The 15572-nt window shown below is 46.5% G+C and overlaps 1 protein-coding gene across 1 annotated transcript; it reads right to left on the reverse strand.

Moving 5' to 3' along the window:
- Positions 1 to 569: 569 nt before the first annotated feature.
- A4GNT (alpha-1,4-N-acetylglucosaminyltransferase) lies at positions 570 to 8645 on the reverse strand. The gene is made up of 2 exons (XM_056121456.1): positions 8238 to 8645; positions 570 to 1184 (listed from the first exon to the last, which is right to left on the reverse strand). The coding sequence occupies exons 1-2, from the start codon at positions 8643 to 8645 to the stop codon at positions 570 to 572; spliced, it is 1023 nt and encodes a 340-aa protein (XP_055977431.1).
- Positions 8646 to 15572: the final 6927 nt, after the last annotated feature.

Here is a 15572-nt window from a genome sequence, read left to right on the forward strand (position 1 = left end):
ACCATGGGAAGGGCACTTGCCTTGCACATGACTGATCTTGGTTGGATCTCTGGCACCATTTACGGTCCCCCAAGCACTGCCAGGAGTGATCTCTGAAAGCAGAGCCAGGAGCATACCCTGAGATTGGGTGTGGCCAGACAAAGAAAAGTTTTCCCAGTCTCTCCTGCAGCTTCATTCTAGCCCATAAAATGTAACAGAATGTTATGTTGTACTTGCAAGAAGTCTTCATACAAATGAAGAAGTTGCACATTTCTTCCTTTCATCCTCCTGCTGCCTGAAATGCAGACAGACTTAGCAGCCAGAACCTCCTGGACTGTGAATACTGGGATGACAAATACATCCAAGAAGCCTTGAATCCTGATGGCTGCAGCATCTTTGCCACCTCAAGCTGCCTGTCTTCAAACATCTTCCACATGACAGAGACACCGACATTTTATAAGTCAATGTTCTTGGGAGTTTCTTATTGTAGACAGAGAAAGCTAATCCGAACTGGATTAATTCATTCTAACTGGATTAGTAAAACCCCACATCTCTGGGGAAAGTGCAGATCCCACCGCATCACGTTGGCTCTATTTGTCACCTTGGCCCAGCTGCTGGGTGACAGGCTCCTCTGGGCCTTGAATCAGGTGGCTGTATGTCTGGGGACAGTACTTCCGGTAGAGATTTTCCACCAGAGTGTTGCTGCCTCTCACCACAGTCCGACCCTCCTTGTTCATGTAGTTCCACAGATGCAGAGCATAGGACTGATTGAAGTTTGGCTCTGTGTCCCAGACCTCATAGTAGCGCCTCCACTCCGGATAAGAAATGGGGTAAAATCTCTGGGGGTGCAGGAAGGACAAGTTGGAACACTTCAGATCACCCACCTCCTGGAAGTCTCCCAGCCTGCACCACACTCTCAGCATCCTCGACATCAAATCAGGACCCTGTTTCCCCCAGACCCGGGAGTCATAGTGCTCCACAAAGTTTTCCATGCATGCCCACAGGAAGGGGTGGCGGGGGAGGAATCCAAACACCCCATTGCTAGAGAACTGAGAAGCTTGAGCGGCCAGAAAGTTCTCTGCAGGGATGGGTCTGATGGAAATGACGTCGGTGTCCATGTAGATGCCCCCGTGCTTCCAGATGACGGCCAGGCGGGCTGCGTCTGAGCTGACATGGAGCCAGTTGCTCTGTGCACTGATGTCGACCTGCAGAAGCAGCAGAATCAGTTCCCAGCAGCAGGGGGCGGGGCAGAGGGGTCCCTGCCAGAGACCATGCCCCCGCTAGAAACCAGCACCCCGAATTATCTGCCAAAAGCCCCACTCTGAAAATTCACCAGACTTACCTCCTGACCCCCTCAAAAAAAGTTGTCTTTACTTTTGTAACTATTTTTTTAATCGATTGAGGACTGTGATTAACAACATTGTTGTGACTGTGATGGTTTCCTGTGTCCATAATCCTTTTTTTTTTTTAAGCAGTATTACCTCATTTATATGTAAACATAAAAACAAACTCAGAGGGAAAAAAAGATCATGTTTGTGATTATCAGATGCCAGAAATCAGTTATTAGCTTAAAGTGTTAATAAGGTACAAACTTCCAATAGTAAAATAAGTAAGTAGGGGATATAATGTACAATATAATAACTATCAGCAACGCTACTAATACTGCTATCTAATGTATGATATACTTGAAAGTTGTTAAGAGAGTAAATCTAAGACCTTTCATCACAAGAAAAAAAATTTTCTTTATATCTGTATGAGGTAAGTGTCCATAATCCTAACACCACACCTCTCCCCTTTAAATGAGAAGTGTAAAGGGGTATGGTGCTGCCAGTGGGTCAATCTGTACCTGTGAGGCAAGTGCATCAGAGCCTGATGGCACCGTCAGACTTGCAGATACCCCCAAATTGCTGCTGTGCCTTTGGCCAGACCCCAAAAACTTGGGGCAAAGTTTACCAAGAAAGTAAATGGCCAAAAGTTAGGTAAGTGGGAGACACACCCACAAACCACCTCTGGCTCAGCTATATAATTGGAGGCATGGCCTCTCTGGTTCCTGATCGCACTGCTTAACGACCATGATCCCAGAGACTCAGAAAAGAATCTCGGAACCCAAAGGCTTTTGGCAGAAATACGTCCTATTCCTGCAGTAGGTTACTGGCATTGGGCCACTACAGGTGGGAATGGGTTTCATGCCTTGGCCTATTCCCCTTGGCCCCCGTGACTACCATCCTTCAGAGGCCACTGGACAGTCAGGTTTGGGCCTGCAGTGACGAGACAAGTGGGGACTCACCAGATGGGGGTGGAACTAGCCTTTTCCTACCCATCCCAGCAAGACCCCAAGTTGCCTGCCTACAAACCACCTCTCTGGCTCCTGATCAAGCTGATTAACAGCCATGATCCTAGAGACTCAGAAACAAATCTTGAAAGCCCAGAGGCTTTTGGCAGAAATGCATCTGGACCACATACAAGGTGGTCACCACCTCAGAGCTTATTGGAAAGCCAGGTATGAGACGACAGTGACGGGGCAACTGCAGTCTCATGGGAAGGGGGCAATACCGGCTCGTCCTTCATGCCCTACTGAGGTCACGAGTTGCCCCCATGAGCGGCTCTCTGGCATGGCCATGGCTCCAGAGGCAAAAGGACTTAATCCAGAGCCCAGCAGCTTGTGGCAGAAAAGTGAATGGACCATGCGTTAAACTATGGCACCATGCCTCCCCAGGAGGGAAAGGGTGTTGCTCCCTTCCGCCATTCCCTGCCCCCCCCCCCCCCCCCCCGGCAGCAAGGTGGCCGCCGCCTTAGAGCTTATTGGAAAGCCAGGTATGAACCGGCAGTGACAGGGCAACTGCAGTCTCATGGGAAGGGGGGCAGTACCGCCTTGTCCTTCACGCCCTACTGAGGTCATGAGTTTCCCGCAATGAGCAACTCTCCGGCACAGCCATAACACCAGATGCACAGAAACCAATCTCATAATTATTTGGCTCTTTGCAGAAATTCAAAATCATTATATGACATTATATGATTCTTATAACCAGCTATAGAAAACAAAGTATTTCACAATGCCTTTTCAGCAATTCTGATTGTTGGGGGGATGGGAATTCTAAACAATAATGGTGCATCTTTTGTCAAAATAATGAATGTAATCAATGTAGAAAAGAGTGAAGTGGAAATCATCTGCCTCACAGGCATTGGGCAGGGTGGGAGGGGGGTATATTGGGGTTCTTAGTGGTGAAAAATGAGTACTGGTGAAGGGAGAGGTGTTTGATCATTGTGTGACTGAGACTTAAACCTGAAAGCTTAGTAACTTTTCCCACAGTGATTCAATAAATAAATATAAGAAGAAAAAAATTTAAAAAAGAAATAAGAAGTATAGGAGCCAGAGTGATAGATTAAGGCACTTCCCTAGCTTGCAACTGTGGCCACAATCCTGATTCAAGTCCTGGCACTACATATGGTTCCTGGAGCATCACCAGGAATGACCCCTGAACCCAAGGTTCTGGTGTGACCTCTGAACACCACCAGATGTTGCCTCAAAACATAATAATAATAATAATAATAATAATAATAATAAGAAGAAGAAGAAGAAGAAGAAGAAGAAGAAGAAGAAGAAGAAGAAGAAGAAGTTATTTAAAAAATTAAAAGCACTAGGGTCTGGAGATAGCTCAAGGAAGCAGGGTATATTCCTAGCATGTGGGAGACGCTGATTTCAGTCCCCAGCACCTGCCTGTCATCCTCCAGAACCTCCAGGATGGTCCTGATGGCCATCTGTCATCCCCTCAACCCCACACAGCTGGGTATGTCCCCAATCAAGAAAAGAAAGTTTACAGCCGGCACTCAAGACTGATGGGAAGATCTTGCAGCTTGTCTTCTTCTGGGGTCGCACCTGGCAGTGTTTCTGGCTTAGTTATGGCTCTGATCTCAGGGCTCACTCTTGGGGAGGGGGGTTCAGGGAACCAAATGTGGTACCTGCTTTACTATTGCTCAGGCTCCAGAGCTTAGCTGCTTTTAAATAAGTCATGACATTGTTCAAAATAATAAACAGTAAGCAGTGGAAAGGCAAAGGAGAAATTTCACAATGAGTTGTAGGGGTCATTTTCAGCAGAGGGTACATTAGTCACAAGCCTGAAACTGAAAAAGATGTTTTTAAGTCCTAAAACATACTAGAAACTGATAAAGAAAAAAATTAATGAAAAGCTATAGAAAATATCAATAAATATGGTCTTTGAGAGTTAGTAACAGGATCTTTCTATGCATGCTTGCGTGCACACCTTGGCTCACTAATTCTTTTTTTTTTTTGCTCATTGGGTCATACCTGGTGATGCACAGGGGTTACTCCTGGCTCTGCACTCAGGAGTTACTCCTGGCAGTGCTCAGGGGACCACCACATGGGATGCTGGGAATCGAACCCGGGTCGGCCGCGTGCAAGGCAAACGCCCTACCCGCTGTGCTATCTCTCCAGCCCTAATTCTTTGATAATAGTCACTGAGCACTTTCTCAAGGAAACAGCAGTGAACAGCACACAAAAATCCAGTTGGAATGAGATGGAGACGAAAACATGTACATATATGTATGTATGCACATGTGTAAAATGTTGGTAAGGATATGAAGGAAGGGGCTAGAGCGATAGCACAGTGTGTAGGGCATTTGCCTTGCACGTGGCTGACCCGGTTCGATTCCCAGCATCCCATATGGTCCCCCGAGCACCACCAGGACTAATTCCTAAGTGCATGAGCCAGGAGTATCCCCTGTGCATCGCTGGGTGTGACCCAAAAAGAAAAAAAAATGGAAAAAAAGGATATGAAGGAAAAGTCTGGTGGGGGCATGAGAGAGAGCAGGTGGCACCTCTTCCTTGGACTTCCAGCGGCAGGCACTTGAATGAAGTGGGGATGTGAACCATCCGGAAGAAGCTGGAGAAAGCAGGTACTGGGTTAGGAAGGATATTATGCATCTGGCTACCACCACCACAGCCAGAGAAATGATCCAGCTTCCCAGCTCATCTCAGAGGGATGCCAGAGACACTGGAGTTGATTGTCCCAGCTCCAGAGCCCCATAAGCACGCAGCCACATATGCAGCTGTGCATCACTGTCAAAAGTCACAGAGATCACAGTCCAGGGAAAACAAGAAAATCAGATGGGAAAAATGAGTAAAAGCCCACTAAGTTCAGTGAGTGAAAAAATAACACAGAAATCCTAACTCTGTGTGGATCCTGTGAATTTACTGAGCACATAACAGCACAAGAAAGTCTCTAGCCATGTCTTTAGCATCACCATTATGAGCTATATGCTGTAATAAGCAATATAAAGTAAATTAATGTGTGGCTGCTAAGAGAGCAGGCTTGGGGGGAGATGGGACATTGATGGAGAGAAGGGCACTTTGGTGGTGGAATCGGTGTTGGAATGTTAAATACCTAAAACAACTCTGTTCTGAACAACTTTGTAAATCACAGTGTTTAAATAAAGTTCTTTAAAAAAAAAAAACGAGTTTGTGCAGGGTCCTGAGGCAAGAGCACAATCCCATGTGCAGGCACAGGAAGGAGGAGCAAGGGCTGAGGGCAGTGGACAGGGCTAATCCTGTGGGCCTGTCACGTGATCTAAATTGTCACGAAATTGTTTTTAAAAGCTCACACAACAAGCTGTGGTGTGGAAAACAGAGGTGGGGCAGTGTTGGGAGGAAGGAGGACGAGAGCAAACAGGCAAGCAGGGGCCAGGAGGGTTGAAACTATTCAGATGATGATGATGGAAAGCAAAGAGAAAACAGGAGGTGAGCAAGTGGGTTGGATTCAGGTGCATGGTCAAGGCGATGCCATCAGGATTTGCTGATGGATTGGTTGAGTAAGGGGAGTTGATTCCAAAGGCTAAATTGTGAGCCAAGGGGCTGGAGCGATAGCACAGTGGGTAGGGTGTTGCCTTGCACGCGACCAACCTGGGTTTGATTCCCAGCGTCCCTCAGCACTGCCAGGAGTAATTCTGAGTGCAGAGCCAGGAGTAACCCCTGTGCATCGCCAGATGTAACCCAAAAAGCAAATAAATAAATAAATAAACTGTGAGCCAAACAGAATGTGGCTTTAAAAAGTATAAAAGGTTAAACCAGTACAATTGGCAATGTTCCCAAATGTGGAATGTTAAAAATTTGAAGAGAGGGAACAAATTTTTTTCTAAATTTAAATGTGCTCGTTAAAAGCTTAAGCAACAACCCTGGGCTTTTGACAAAATAATTTTTTCTTAAAAGTCTGTGATAAAAATCAAATAAAAGAGGTCAAGTAAGACATTTCAGAACTGTCAACATCATCCTGTTTTATAGATTTCTGAAAACCTCGTAAATCATTGTAGCTCACGTGCACCAATAAGTCCCCAGGTTCTTGATAATCAGTACAAAGACTGGTACTACTGGTTCATTTTTGAGGGGGCCGGGGACAAGTGAAAATTTAAAAAGACTAATCGGTTCAGTAATTTGTCCAAGGTAAGAAAGGCTGAAATTAAATAGAACCCCAGGTAGACTGGCTCTAGACTTCCAGTTATTCAGAATAAAAAAAGATTTGTAAAAACAGCTGAAACTGTTTAGTTGATCGAAGAGTGAGAGGAGTAGGTAGACCTAGAAACATGGGATAAATTCTGAGTGGTTTTGGTGGGGGGAGTCCTTAGACTAAAGTCAACCTAAGAACTCCCCCAGGGCCAAGCACTGAAAAGCATCAGGATCTCACAGTCTTCACAAGCCCTACATTCCCATTACCACCACCCTCCCACCCCCCCCCCCCCACACACACACACACCACGCACACCTGTGTCTTCAATGCCTAGAGCTGCCCTCATCAGTGCTGCAAACTCAGTGGTCACCAGCAGGGGGCAGCATATTGAGCCATCTCTTACTGACAGTGACCAGCTATGGTGTGATGCCCTAATGGGACAAATCATACACAACCCACCCCACCTTCACCCCCATGGCTGAAACAGAGAGAGAGACAGAGAGAGACAGAGAGAGACAGAGAGAGACAGAGAGAGAGAAATATGATGTGGCAAAGGAGGGCAAGACTACAGGAAAGATTTTTACTTTGGAGGGGAATGGTCCTGGCCAGTACTGGGATTTTAGCTCAGCAAGACTGACTGGAACTTCTGGTCTACCTAATTATGCATGAATACATCCTATTTTCATAAATAACCAAGGTTATGTTGATCTTTTAAAACAGTATTTGGAATCTGTTACAAATGCCTATATGATATTTTCAGTTATACTTTTTTAGCCTACAAAGCCTAAAAAACTTACTGGTTGGCTTTTTATGAAGAAAAAGCTTGCTGGCATCTGTTCTGGCTTATGATTCGAATAATTTAGATCAGTCCTTTTATTTTTTTGGCTTTTGGATCACACCCAGAAATGCTCAAGGCTTTTTCCTGGCTCTACACTCAGGAGTTATTTCTCGTTTTGCTCAGGGGACCATATGGGATGCCGGGAATCAAACCCAGGTCGGCCGTATGCAAGGCAAATGCCCTACCTGCTGTACTATTGCTCCGACCCTAGATCTGTCTTTAAAGGCCATTCTTATCTCCAACCCAATCTCATATAGAACCTCTCCACCTGATCCTTCTTGAATGTTCTATTTATATCATTAAAAAAAAACTGCCTAGTTTCCCAGCTCGGGTGAAAAAAAGCAAAATTTAACCATAGACAGAAATTGTGAAAAATAAGTAGTCTTATACTTGGAAAAGGTACAGAAATTCATTCCAGTAAGAAACTCATTCCAGTAAGGATTGCCTCATGAGTTACCTAGATCCTGAGAAATAAAACTGGCCACAAAAAGATATAAAGATATCTATAAAAACCAGCTCCCGGAAGAGAACAGTGCAGTCTCCTGCCCCCGCGGCTGGGCAACATCTTATTATGACGTCTTATTATCTCATTCCTACTTTGGACAAACTGGCAGGCTACGGAATGTAACCTGCCCACACGGCAGAGTCTGGCAAACTCCCCGTGGCGTACCCAATATGCCAAATACCAGTAACAATGATGGGTCTCATTCTCCTAAAGAGCCTTGAATATAGCACTTTCTTAAAAATCTCAGGGCTAGGATGAAGGAGACGTTACTGGGGCCTGCTCGAGGCAATCGACGAAAAAGATATCTGGTTCCCAATAAAACCAAATAAAGTGTTCTGGAATCACTTCACGGAAGCAGGAAGCAGAGCAAGCAAGAGCCAAGCATCCATCTCCAGCACTGCGTCCCCTCTCTGGCGAACCCTTTCTCACACTGCATCTAAGATTCTTGAACACTTACATGCATGTACCATGAAAACAACGGGGTGTCTTCAAACAGCCTTTTCATGTCCAGAGGGAAGAGGAATACATTGCTGATGGCCGAGAGGAGGGGAAAAGCTCCGTGTGTGGAGTTTGGGGGCTGCCGCGCGGAATCGTGGAGCCCCTTCATCAGGAAGAGCACCGGCTGCGTGGGATAAATTCTGGCAGCCGACTCCACTGCGCAGGAGGCCAGCAGGGAAGGCTCTGTCCTCTCCGAGGTCTCCAGGAACACGATGCTGTGCCCCGTGCTCAGGAGGGCTTCGGGCCCCTGCTGGGACCTGTAGGAAGGCAGGCAGAAGAGGCAGCTGGACCTGAGGGAGAACTGGTAGAGGAAGCCGCAGGCCAGCAGCAGGAAGGCCAACAGGGAGAGCTGCAGCGTCCTCAGCATCTTGGCGGCTCCTTACAGCTGCTGTTTAGGACCCAGGCGGCTCATTCACGGGCCATGCACGAAGCCTGACAGCGACAGCGCCGAGCTCTGAACGTCCCAGAGGGCATCCGGTCCAGCCGAGGCCACAGAAGGAAAAAGGAAGGAGGCGTTCATTAGGATGAATTTGAAAGGAAAAAAAGACATTCCTCGAGACTACTTGAGGACCTTAAGAGTGATTTCAGGAGCTGGAGCAATAGCACAGTGGGTAGGGCGTTCGCCTTGCACGCAGCCCACCGGGTTTGATTCCCAGCATCCCATATGGTCCCCTGAGCACCGCCAAGGGTAATTCCTGAGTGCAGAGCCAGGAGTAACCCCTGAGCATTGTCAGGTGTGACCCCCCCCAAAAAAAAGCAAAAAATAAAAGTGATTTCAGGGGGCTGGAGCTACAGCGCAGCGGGGAGGGCACTGGCCTTGCACATAGCTGACCAGGATTTGATCCCTGGAACGGCATCTGGTCCTCTGAGCCCTGTCAGGAGCGACACCGGAGCACAGAGTCAGGAAGAAGCCCTAAGGAACTCTGGGTGTGACTAAAAACAAAACAGTAAAAAAAAAAAAAAAAATTTTAAAAAAGAATGATTTCAGGACCAGGAATAGTACAGTGGGTAGGACATTTGCCTAGCATGTGGTAGACCCGGGTTCAATCCCCCGCATCCCATATGGTCCCCCAAACACTGCCAGGAGTGATTCCTGAGCATATTCCTGCAGAGAAAGGAGTAACCCTTGAGCATAGCTGGGTGTAACCCAAAAGGCGAAAGAAAGAAAGAAAGAAAGAAAGAAAGAAAGAAAGAAAGAAAGAAAGAAAGAAAGAAAGAAAGGGTATTAAATAGAAAAATTATTCATTAAAAGGAAGACCAGGGGCCAGAGCAATAGTACAGTGGGTAGGGCATTTACCTTGCACATGGACAGCCTGGATTCAATCCCAGCATCTTACATAGTCCCCCCATGCCCTTCAGGAGGGACCCCTGGGTGCAGGACCAGGAATAAGCCCTGAGCACTGACAGGTGTGGCCCAAAAACCAAAAAAATTTTTTTAAAAGCTGTAAATCATATGCATTTTGGGGGGAGGAGCTTTTTGGGGTCACACCCGGCAATGCACAAGGGTTACTCCTGTCTCATGCACTCAGGAATTACTTCTGGTTGTGCTCAGACCAAATGGGATGCTGGGAATTGAACCCATCAAATGCATTTTCCAAAGAGAAAAAAGAAAGAGACAGAACAAAGACAAATCATGGCATCAATGTTGCTCAACAGAAAACTTAAAAAGATCAGAAAACTTTCTTTTTCTTTTTTTAAATTTTTTTTCACACCTGGCAATGCTCAGGGCTCACTCCCAGCTCTGCATTCAAGGATCACTTCTGGTGGTGCTCAGGGGACCACCTGGGTTGCCAGGAGTCAACTCAGGTCAGCCATATGCAAGGCAAGTGCCCTACCCACTGTACTATTTCTCAAGCCCCCCAGAAAACTTCTTAAGCAAACAAATCATGTCTGCCAGAACATACAGCGTTGTCATACTTAATAGAAACCACTGAAACACCCCCATAAAGACCAGAAATATGATGCCAAGTCCATTATCACTGCTCCCTTCGCAAAGTTCTGCTAAGCATAACCACTGCAATGAAACTAGAAGGTATTTCTACTGTGCATATGAGAATGGAACAGGCAAAGACATCACTGGCTGCAGAAGATAGGACTCCTCACGTAGAAAAGATTGTTTTCCAAAACTTGAACCCAACTGAGAAAATGAACCAAGGCAACAAACAGAAGTTAGGATGGAAAAATGGGTGAGAACACATAACAGCACAGCCCTGACTAACCAAGTGTCCCTGCCACCAAGCCAGGCTCTGGACCTCTAGGTCCTCCCTCTGCAAACTGGAGCCGAGGCTGACTCCGGCCAACCACCTCCGGTCAGAGAGCCCAAGTCTCTGCAGTCTCTCATATTCTCATATTCCCCAGAACTTTTCCAGAAAATAGAAAACCAATGGATCAGCGCGTAACTTCCTACCAGAAACTTGCAGCTTGGCCCCTCTTTGAGGTCTTGGCGAAGTCAACAAGTTTTTCCTGCTGTACCTTCTGATAAATGCCACCTAATCGCCTCCAATTGGACAACCCTGAGGAAAGTAAACGACTGACTGGCAGGAGGTTAATGCTAAGCGCAAGTTCCCACAAGCTCCTCCCTTTGCTAAGCCCCCCCCCCCACAAGATTGGGGACAAGAAGGGAATCACCTGATTGTTTTAGGTCACTCACTAATCCTGCCCATTTTGCCTAGAGAAACCTTCACCATATCTCTACCCTAGAGACAGCAACACTGTATACTTCAGCTGTTCAGCTCCAAGGAAATCGTGGGCAGAAATAAGGAGTCTTCACCAGACAACCCTGAAAGGAGTTCATATTTTACCAAAGAGAATGAAAGACAGAAGGAAAGAAGGAAGGGAGGCAGGGAGATAGGGAGGGAGACAGGGAGGGAGGGAGGGAGGGAGGGAGGGAGGGAGGGAGGTGGGGAGGGAGGGAGAAGAAAGGAAGGAGAAAATCCATTACCACAAATAAGCAAAGATAAACTCCATTAGTCGAAAGACTTGGCGATCTACAGCAGAAATTGTCCCCCTGTCAGCGAGCACTTTCAGGAAGCTCCAGGTTCCCCTTGTGGAGTAACAGCTTCCTCATGGCCACAGGGGCTCAGGAAGTCAATTCCACAGCTCCCGCCCCGCAGTCCTCGTCCTTCCCCTCCCAAGATGCTGCTCTTCTCTGATCTTCTCCCCATCCCCACCGACATGCACACTTGGTGACCTTCTTGGGAGTCACCCTCTTGTCAGGGAGTCCCTCTCCTCATCCCACCTCACACGCTGCCCCACATCCTGTTCCTGGCCTTGCACAGGTGGCCGGCCACAGTCTCTCCAGGATGCTGCTCTGAGCAAGAACGCCCACCCAAGCAGACTGTGGATCTTGACAGAGCACAATCCACATGTGACTCAATGTGCTACATCCAGCTGTAACACACACACACAGAGACACACACACAGACACAGACACAGACACAGACACACAAAGTGGTCTTGTTTTCCACTTCAGTGGCTCCCCAGGACTGTGGGTCTAGACACACTACTCTTGCTTGTTGAGCTGAATTCCTTGTTTGGACTGACCTCAGTTCTCACCTAGAACTAGGCTCGGTTCATCTTTGCAAAGTTCCATGGCATTGAATACATTGATAATTTCTTCCAGAAGGGAGGGGGTAGCAGTGCTCCAGCACCCACTCGGGGATGACCCCTTAGTGCCTTCTAACTGCTTCTAACATGGCCCACACAAGTGAACAGGGCATGAGGTAGACAGCAGCGGAATTTTGGGGGGTCTCTGTCACCAGCATGAAGGCAGGTCAGTCGTGGAACCTTAAGCACAAAGAGAGGAACCTGCCCTGCTGGGAGCCAGCAGTGGGCTGAGTCTTGGCTCCCTGCCATGTGCTGGAAATAACTGGCCTTCATGGGCACTTCCGCCTTGCAAAACTAGAGAAGCCACCCACCCTCACCTTCCACCCAGAAACAGAGGAGAAGGAACGCTGAAGTGATCTCTGAGCACTGTAGTCAGCTCTGGGAAAGTACAACTCAATGGCAAATGATGACACCAGATTGTTTTGCTCAGCTAAAGCTGGGATGCTTGTGTTTCCCCAGCGTTCTAGTAAAACATGGCTGAACAGGACGCATTATTGAGGACCTGCTTCCTGCACTATAACCGTGGGTGCTGTTGGATGGGGCATGGGGCTCAGTGGTAGAGTGCCTGCCTTGCATGTGTGAAGCCCAGCACCACACACACACACAAAATTAGTAATAAGTTAGATTTGGATTCCCTGATAATTTTTTTGTTGTTTTCAGATAAATAAAATTGATTTCACAGGGAGTGATAGAACATCCCCAGCCCCGAGAGAGTGCCATGGGGATGGCAGAAGTCAGCAGCTGGTCCCTGGTGGCTGTATAGAGTCCCCTGATCACCCTCCCCACTTCTCTCTGATGACCCTGTCTTCTGATCACCCTGCTGGGACCCTCTGAGCCCTCCTGTCACCTTCCCTTCTCTAATCTCTTTTCGAACTGAACCACACTAAACCTCCTGTGTACCCTGCACTCCACAGACCCCAAAGCACGAGGATCCAGACTGAGTTGGCAGAATGCCCCTGTTCCAGAAAAAGAAAAAATTGACTCAGCTCCCCTCTGGAAATCTATGTTCTTTAAATGGACAAACAGTAACGTTCCCAATTGTACCTAAGGCTATCACCGCCCCTTCCCCCCTCCCCCCACCCAGTCTTGATTGTTTCAGCACCTCTAGAGGTGTTGTTGTCCACATTGGGAAAGAACTGCCCAAGAAATCCCAAGAAAGAACTTCAGGAAGCCCTGGGCCCTGGGTCATCACTTTCATCAGTGATGGGAACCACTGGACACACTAAACCACAGCTGTTCCTGCAAGGCACTTGCCCCCAAGAAGGACCCTAAGCTTTGATCCTTCATGACATTGACTTGGTTAATCAAAACTCCTCTGAGTGTCTTCACCACATACCTTCAGCCTTGGTCAACCAGTCAAGGCATCCTTAGGAAGCTGAGTGTAGACATCAGAGTAGAGGTGTACACAGAGCTAGTTACCTGTGAGAAATGCACAGGATGAGCATATTGGGAGCTTTAGCCCAATGTTGAGAGTTCCCACTTCCATTATCACATAAGCCAGCCTTGGTCAATCTAACGAACTATGTAGACTGGAGAGTGGTTGCTGATTGATGAAACTTTAAGAAATGTGGATGGGGGGGCAGAGTGATAGCACTGTGGAGAGGGTGTTTGCCTTGCATGCAACCCACCTGGGTTCAATCCCCGGCATCCCATATTGTTCCCTGAGCACCGCCAGGAGTCATTCCTGAGTACAGAGCCAGGAGCAACCCCTGAGTATCGCCAGATGTGACCCAAAAGCCAAAAAAAAAAGTGAATTGGTATAGCCTCATATGTATAAACAGGATGAGGGAAGCCTCTGAATCCAGTGCTCTTTCTGTTTGAAAATGTGTTCTTTGACTATTTGGAACTGGTGTATAGAAAAACTAGCCTAGGAGAGAAAACCAAGAGACCAGGGCAGAGATTTCTCCAACTCACTCATCCTGGGGAGACCCTCTGTTAACCTCAGCTGGAAAGAGTTCACTGTTTGCCTACACTACTTCTGCTATAAAGAACCCAATGTACGAAGTTAAAATTAGGGATTCTATAAAAAATATTTGTTGTACTAATGTACACACAAAAACCACTGCTCATAATTCTGTATTTATTGCAAGAAGGAAATATTTAAGTCAACAATACTTGTCCTATTGATTTTGGAGCCTTTGGAAACTCAATTCCGGTTTTCGGCTGATTTGTTAAGTCAGCGGGACAGATAAACTTGTTAAAGCATGAAACTCTTATCAGGGAAAAACCAATACACAGAGTGATACCATATTGACATTACCAATTCCTTACTCATTGTTCTAAACTTGGAACAAAGACTGGAGTGTTGGGTTTACATGAACAGGGGAAAAAAGATAACTGTACAGAAGTCCGTTCACTGCACAATGCAAAGAAATCCATAGCCTAACACTTGGGACCCCCTGGGGAAAGACTAAAGTTCTCTCAGGAATCACATTCCCATTCAATCCTGAAAATAAGTTCTTACTTTAAAACCAGTAAATTCTTGCCAAAGTAAACCTCCCTGTCCTGTGGCACTGTTTCAAACTCTTCCACATCTCTGAGAAAATGAGCTTAGTCTTGTGTTTCTGGCAAGATTGATTTTTGTCCGAGTTAAACATGCTCCCGCCTACAAAACCTTTCAAAGCTATCAAGAGTGTTTTTGGATTTGTCCTGGAAATTGCTATGTTCACACATGTAGTTTCTCCCTATTTTAAATTTCCTTGTGAATTAAGGGCAGCAAGAGACAGGCAGTGACTGCAGGGACTGTTCTCAGTGAGAAGGGGCCCCAGCCCTCCTGCTCCCAGGCTGATGGCAGCAACCGACAGCCAAGAGAAGACCAAGTCATCAGTCTGGGCGAAGGAACCACCAAAAGGGACTTTGCATTAAAGCACTGTCCATCAATGTTTTGCTTCTTCCTATAAGGAATTGGGAACATGCTGGGACCACCAATGCCAAGTGTCCTCAGGGCTCAGGACCTTTATAAAGATGGAGTGGCTGGGTAGATAAGAACTTTTCTTTTTTTTTTTTTCAGGAAAATTTATTTTATTATTCCAATGCAAATCTTTTCCCCAGATTTATTTCCCAATTTTAGATTCAAAACAGAAAAGAACGGAAACTCAATCTTTAAAATCTGGTGACCGACAAAGAACAAGTAAGACCCAAAAAGCAAAAATAAATAAATAAAACATTAAAAAACAAAAACAAAGAGTTCGGATGACCATGGCTTTTTATTGAGGAGAAAACAAAAGTATTAAGAGTTCTGCTTTTTTGTTTGTTGGTTGGTTGGTTTAAAAAAAAAAAATTTCAGTGCCAATGCTGCATGGTATTCCACATTTTAAGGAGCATGAAGCTTTGCTTATTTGGGGTCCAGGGCTTTCTAAACACGTGCATTTTAATGATTGTAAAGAGATAAAACTTTTCAGTGACTGAAGAAATCCATTATGTTTCAAATATTTCTGTCCTCTCTACCAGCACCACCTGACACCAACACTCAGGTTAAAGCCCTAATCTGTAGTGGGATAGCATTTGGAGTTGGGGTCTTTGGGGGTTAACTAGGTTTTGATGAGGTCAGGATCAGGGAGCCCTTATAAGAAAGACAGAGGGATCCTTCTCTTTCCAGCGACTTGCACCAACGAAAGGCCTTGTAAGGCCCCAGCAGATGTCAGCTGTTCACAAATCTGGAAAGGGCCCCCACCAGGAACCCAGGCTG

This window comes from Sorex fumeus, unplaced genomic scaffold (genome assembly GCF_029834395.1).
Source record: "Sorex fumeus unplaced genomic scaffold, SorFum_2.1 ptg000044l, whole genome shotgun sequence".
Taxonomy (NCBI): domain Eukaryota; kingdom Metazoa; phylum Chordata; class Mammalia; order Eulipotyphla; family Soricidae; genus Sorex; species Sorex fumeus.